This window comes from Sabethes cyaneus, chromosome 2, assembly GCF_943734655.1.
Source record: "Sabethes cyaneus chromosome 2, idSabCyanKW18_F2, whole genome shotgun sequence".
Taxonomy (NCBI): domain Eukaryota; kingdom Metazoa; phylum Arthropoda; class Insecta; order Diptera; family Culicidae; genus Sabethes; species Sabethes cyaneus.
In genome coordinates, this window is record NC_071354.1 from 86474620 (window position 1) to 86481845 (window position 7226).

General features: G+C 39.6%; 1 protein-coding gene across 1 annotated transcript; it reads right to left on the minus strand.

Annotated features, from left to right (window-relative positions):
- Window positions 1-1437: 1437 nt before the first annotated feature.
- On the minus strand, window positions 1438-4793 carry LOC128737660 (uncharacterized). Its single transcript, XM_053832338.1, has 4 exons — window positions 4713-4793; window positions 4438-4638; window positions 2036-3269; window positions 1438-1962 (listed from the first exon to the last, which is right to left on the minus strand). Exons 1-4 carry the CDS (start codon window positions 4784-4786, stop codon window positions 1531-1533), a joined length of 1941 nt encoding a protein of 646 aa, XP_053688313.1. The 5' UTR covers window positions 4787-4793; the 3' UTR covers window positions 1438-1530.
- Between the last annotated feature and the right edge of the window lie 2433 nt (window positions 4794-7226).

A 7226-nucleotide genomic window follows, 5' to 3' on the forward strand; every position in this document is an offset into this window, starting at 1 on the left:
AGCCTTAAAAGGGACAGGGGTCATTATTCCCCTCCTAAAGAGGAGAGGGGTCTCAATTCACCATAGAAAAAAAATTGCCTACAAAAACACCCACATGCTAAATTTGGTTCCATTTGATTAATTAGTTCTTGAGTTATGCAGAAATTTGTGTTTCATTTATATAGGAGCTCCCCCTCTTAGTGGGGGGGAGGGGTCTCTAACCATCATAAGAACCTTCCCTGGCCCCAAACACCCCTATATGCAAATTTTCACGCCGATCGGTTCAGTAGTTTTCGATTCTATAAGCAACATTCGGGCAGACAGACAGAAATCCATTTTATAGGCATATATTTGTATGGGAGCCCCTCCTCTTAGTGGGGGGAGGGGTCTTTTGTCATCGAGAGAACCTTCCCTGGCCCCAAAAACCCCTACATGCAAATTTTCACGCCGATCGGTTCAGTAGTTTTTCTAGTAGATTCTATAAGGAACATAGGGACAGACAGGGCCACTTAGGGACCATTCATTTATTTCTCAATACATTTGGGAGAGGCCCGACAGTCGTCACGTAGTTTGTAAATGGTCCCTCAGTTGCACCGTTCTTGAGTAATCTTCAAAAACAAACCGTGTAAAAAAAGACTTGAGTGTATGCTTGGCTGAGGTGCAGGGATACCAGACTTGCTGATTTGCAAATTCCAGATTTTTCGAACGGTCTTGCAGATCACTATAAATTTGCAGATATTTGCAGTTTTTATGACTTTTATTGTTTTGGTGCAGATTTTTGTTCGAAGCTCTTTAAAGTTTCACAGACTTCCTAAAAAAGTGTGCAGATTTTCGCAGAATATTTTCAAACCAGAAAATTCGAGTAGCCGGAAAACTGCTCGATTTTTTTGGTTTTCGAGCAGTTCCAGACATTTTTTAGAAAATATGGCATCTCTGCTGAGGTGTTACAGTTAAAAAAGCGAAATAAGTTCACTGAGTGCAGGACAAGCCTGCTTTGCCCAACACTTATGAAAAAATATATGAAAAATATATGATCCTCGAAAAATCCGACTTGTTGATTTGTTCGGAAGAGATTATTCGCCTCGATTCTGATTCTCGGGTTTGTTCCGATCAGAAACGTCCCGATCGACTTGTATTATAGCATACGATGTATTCCGATCGAAACGCAATTTCTGATCGGATCCGGCTCCGATCAGTATGTAGAATAGAGGCGATTAGTGACTCCATCTAAATAAATGATAAGCGGGTTAAAATTGAATGCGTAGAAAAACGCATGGGGACTTTCCTTAGGTGACCCGTCTTGCCCCACCTGACCCTAGTAATGGAATGGCATTAAAAGACGCTAACAAGATGTTGCATTTAGAATCTTGAAAATATTGTGAAATAGATACATACGTAAAATGAATATAAGAGTACTTGAGAAATAACTTTAATTTTATACTCACTAGGTATTATAAACATTCGAATAAATAGCACTTTTATCGTACTTTGTACAACTTCACCAGACCAGGCGTACCTGTCATACGTTGAAATCAGTCGATTTCAATCATCTTATGATAACAGATAAAACTCGCCATCAATGAGATCCACTACCTTATAATCGTGTCGATCATCTTGCTCTATCTCTGCATCTCCATCGATTATTTCAATTAATTCCTGTTCCTCTTCCATGCTCGCGTCGGATAAATCTCCTTCAATATTGAGGGGTGGTTCATCTCTTAAATCTAATGCCATATCATCTGCCCTCTCTTCGTCTTCCTGGTAATATGTTATTTCAGTTGTTTCTGTAGTTTCTTGCATCACTATCATTTGCAGTTCTTCTGATTCATCCATCGGCGATGGTGTCTCTTCAGTTCCTGGTAAGTTCAAGTCAACCGCGGATTCAATGGCTGCCTGGCAGCCAAAGGATGCAGTGTTTTCTGCAGTTGTTTCACATCCATTCCCGTCTTCAGTCATGTTCCCACTATTCGAACAAATGCTATCCTGTGGATGTTCAAACATGTTAGAATATATCAGAATAAATAAAATAAAATAAAATTTAATAATTTAATGTTACCGGAGTATTTTTCATGGGCGAACTGTTAACTGTCTGCTCCGAATCCGCATCTGATTCTGCGTCTGATTCAATTTCAATCAAATCGGTCTGCTGCTCGATGATTGCACAGTCATCATCAGACTCTGAATCCGAACTGTTCTGATTTTCCGTAGATGCCAATTCGCCCAACACAGGACCCATGTCCGCTAGCTCCGTATATCCCATACTTCGAATGCCATTTATTGCTTCTTCTTCTAGACCCTTAAACCGATCTATGGCATACTTCAGAAAGTACGACACGGTAATATACAGCTCTTTTAGATCACCTCTATTGGATGCGTGTTTGTAGGGATTCGAATTGAGCAGAGTATTTATCTTAGACACCATGTGAAGCGACGTTTCAGCGGCTGAGATTAGTTGATCATCGAACTGCTTCTGGAAGGTTCCGTATTCGTTCTTTTTGTATCCTTTATACATCAAGCCTTGGATTGCTGTTAGTGTTGGCGGAACTAGATTTCCGAGATGAGCGGTTTTCTGAGGAGGTCGTGAGTGAGAGCCTGCTTCCGATGCCGGAGTCGAATTTGGCATAGAATTTTTATTTGCGGATACAGACCGTTTGGAAGCCTTTTTGGTTATCCTTGGTAGGTTTAAAACCGTAGTCGTTTCCTCAATCGTTGTTGGAAGTTCTACAGTAGTTGGTTCTTCATTTGTCTGCTCTTGTAGGGTTATTAAATCCATGGATGATGGTCTGACTGGTCGCGAGGGTTGGCAAATCTCTTTGCCCCGTGCTGTCGAATGATTCAATGCTCGCTTATTGGTATAGGTTTTGGAATACCGTTGGCTTGGTGATGTGTCTGTCGAAGATTCTGGCTGGATAGTTGTATTGGCTGAATATGCCACCTCAGTTTCATCAGACTGAGTTTCATTTTGCAATGATTCCGACAAACTGTTTTGAAGTTCAGCTTCTTTTTCCGATGTTTCCGACTTTGCCGGCTCTTGGAGATTCGATGACTGTGGCAATGTTGGCAATTGCGCTTTCAATTGTCTACGAACCTGTATCACCTTGCCGCTAGGCAGACGAAAATTGTCTTGCAGTGCAGCGATCCGTAAATCGACCATATAGCCGTGCATGGAATGGTACAGAGGAGGTTTGCCATCGAATGATGTTTGCAACGGTGAATATTTTGAATCGGTACATGTTGATTTTTTGTGTTTATTGCTTTTTCTCGAAAAATTTTGGAAGTGCTCTTCATCACTGAAATGGAATTTCGAAAAAAAACATTTGTTACAGAATCAGAAACGAAGGCAATTCTAGAGCAACCTAAACTAGTAAACTACCGCATTCGGAACTTGACCTTCTGTTTATGATTCGACAAACCTGGCAGTCATCTCTAAGAATACCTACACAACAAACTAGACTAGGATCATCAATACAAAAAAGATATAGAAATACTTAAATGTCTTTTTTACAAGTTTATCTTTCGTTTTTGAATTTTATTTTCATACTAATACTCAAATATACTTCGTTATTTTTTAAACCGGCCGGTCGGTCCTGCCTTCAAAGAAAGCGGGGGGGTCGTGGCAGCATATAGCATATTTAAAAAAAAATTGCCTCAAATGTGCAATATGCGCTAATGACATATTATTTGGGTAATCGCCGGAAGTCGGTTCAGTTTCCCGTGTAAATGGGATGAGATAGTGAAAAATAGGACATCACATTCAAAACCACAACGAACATTGAATGGATTATTGAAGACAGCTAGTTTCAACTACTTGCTTCTGGTGCTAGTGGACAATTTAATGTATATTACCGCCAGAAGCAAAGTATTGTCACTGCAAAACTGGCTATCTTCAATAATCCACTGCTCAGAATTGCTAATAAATTTATCAGAAAATTTACAAATCAGGCAAAAATACAAATCCGGCTTCATATGTCGGAAAACCGGCCTTTTTGCAGGATTGACCGGCCACCGGCTTCGCAAGTGAAAACCCGGTCGGGCCGGCCAAAAACCGGCCACTTGACAACCCTACATCTAAGTACTGTGCAATATACGCTGTAGTATTGCGGCAATAGTTTTGGGTGTAAACTCGATCCCGTCGTCCCAAATTTTAAAAAAACGGGATGAATTTGATAGTGATGAATGATTGTTTTACATACATGCTTTTATAATAACATTCGAACAGGTAGCAACACCTTAACAAACATAAAATAAGACACTACCTGCCGTAAAAAATTTACTCTACTGACAGTATTTTTCAAACTTTTGAAGGTCGTTTTTCGTTGTCCCTCCGTTGTAGGAGTGTTCCGTCAGACGTCAGGCCGACGTAATCAAAAGACTTGCTTGCGTCGACCCAACGTCTGACGGACGGTTCTTACCGGGTTAGCTCTGCTTTCAGAAAAGTTTCCTAAAGGGTTTACTTACATAATTCCGGGTGGACAGCAGGGAACCGCACCGCGCCACAGGGTACGATTGTTGAAATTCATAATAATCTGCTTTTTTTCAAAGTGTAGATGACACATCTTCATTCTCTTGCGGTTCAGCGTTTTCAATGTCAGTTTGCTTACGTTGTATTGATTAATAAAATCCATCCATTCCCGCAGCAGAACCGTGTTCTTGGGGAAACTAAGGATAGATGTTGAAGCAAGCAATCAGTAGAGCTCTCCTTTCTAATAAACACAAATGGAAAGTTTGTTTACCTGAAGTATGAGATATCATCTCCCACTTGTTTTCGCTGGTTACCACACTTTTCGAAAATACAAAAAACCCGCATTTTACTAACAATATATCGAAAAAATTAGAATTTTCGTGATGCTGAAGCGAATCCGTCCGACATTATTATCCGTAAAATAGTTTATGGCTATTGACATTTGGATGTTCTGGAACCGGACCCTTGGGGATATAACGACGATCGTAGTTTTCTGACCTGCAGTTCTGCTCAACAGATAGCAACAGTTGATGAGACACTGAAAGCTCGTCGTCAGGAAGCAAGCCGTGCTATTGGTGGTTTAGATGCATGACCGTTATGAAGCATGTGCCTGAATATATGCTTCCAGTGACATCTAACGGGAGCTTGCTTTGAATGTTTTACCTATTTTCATTTTCCGTTATTGTATTCCTAATGCAAAAATAACCATTGCATTGGCAGTATATCAAAAATGTTTCAGTGGTGACTTTAGAACAAACTTTTAACTATCTCTACAGCGTTATATCCAAGTATTTATATTATAACATGTCTCACGTTGGTGACCGTAAACTTTTTTTAGCCTGCAAAGCTGCAATTTGACTGCATTAAGCAAAGCTTTCAGCGTGGACAAAAACTCATTTTCAGTTCCACGGTATCACCAGACTGGAGTAGTATTTGTCAAGTATACCCTATTCATCACCAGGTGGCAACACAGTGTCAAACTGGAAAGCTTTTATGTTCGTTTGTGCTTTGAAAGAAAACCTGAAATAACCCGTCACTAGATGTCTTTGATTCAATGCGCGCCCTTTCTAAACGCTCTGAATCTTGCTCTGAATGGTGTGTTTCATTGAATATTGTATATACAGCAATCATCCGAATAAGGCGGATTTTTGCCGGATTCCTATAAAGCTCAATATCAACTTAATTGTCCAATAAATGTAATAATATAGTTGAAAAGGGCCCCACTATTGTCGTATTGATGCAATATTGCCGGCAGCTTTAAAAATGTGATATTATTAGGTATAATCAATATAATGTAATGAAGGAGTCATAAAGTTGGTGTAAAACTACGTGGCTTGGACATTGCTGATAAAAAATTATGTTGCGTTGACTTTGTTGATACTCAGTCAAATTAGTGTCAGTCAAATTATGATATAATGCGCCTAATTACTTGGATTCCCTTTGAGCGCGAAAAACGCGATCGTTGGTGATTGTGTAAAAATGCTCAATTTTTCAAGGGTGGTGTTTTCAGAGAAGTCTAAGTTTAGTTTAGTTAAGTTTTAGAGGAAATTACCAGCATTGGTGCCACAGCACAGCATGTGCCAAAATCGAACCGTTATTGAAAAATCATTCAATTTGGACCCATAAATAAACATGCGTCTTGAACAAGTGTTTAACACAACCGCTGGGAGCTGAACAATACTTTTGTTGAAAAATATGCCAGCTAAAAGTTCCATATATCAAAACTAGCGCTTTTTTCCACATTATGTGTATTTTAAAAAAAAATCATCGAATAGAAGTTTATTAAATTTTTTTTACAAAACTTTTGTGATTAATTAACGTTCTCTTAATAGTTAGTTGAAGATAAGTCGCCTCTTTTAAATTAGTAGCTGTTTTTCATTATCTAGCTCATTCTTGAATAACAAACACACATGACGTCCCAAGGAACAAACCGGGAGCACTTATAAGAGTAGATGTGGAATAACTCCTGTGCTATAACATTCGGTGCTGAATAAGCGAAATTGCTGAAGTACATGTTGTATAAAAGTCATATTCAATATTTTTCTAGTTTCTAATCAACATCTACATTCTGTCTCAACTCAACTGTTGTTTGAAGCACTTCTTTGAAGTAATGAATAAGAGTCGAACAAATGTTGTGCAGATGCATCAGTACCACCGCTAAGTGCAAGTGTAGAATACCGGTTGCTTAAAGGCAGCTAAGGGAACCAATTGGAATAAGAGTAGAATAAGAGTGAAATGGACGTTACGCAAACGTATCAGCAGCATTACTGAGAAAAAGTGTAGAATAATAGTGGAATAAGTGTGGAAATAAAAGTGCATTGAACGCTGCGCAAGCGAATCAGCAGCATTACAGAGAGTAAGTGTGGAATAAGAGTTAAATGAACGTCCCAAGGAACAAAACGGCAGCACTTAAACGAGCAGGTGTGTAAAAAAAGTTGTGTGGTAGCATCTGGTGCTTTTTTTACGAGTAGGGAAATCTGATGAGCACCTGAGAATATATGATGCTATCAGACACCTGCGAAGACAACTCAGGTAGTGTGGGGTTAGCTATTTCGACCCCCCTTCTGAGGCGTGAGGATCCCGACCCACTAAAACCCTACTCGAGTCTCTATCCTCAATCCTCCCTGGCATCACCATATCACAATAACCCCTCCCTGAAGTTATACTGATAAAACGCTTAACGCTTAACGCACCCTCTTAGATGACTACTGGACTATGGTCACGATAAGTATTTGTTCATGATAAGTATTTGTTCATGTTCGATACTGGCTATTTTCCACAGCGA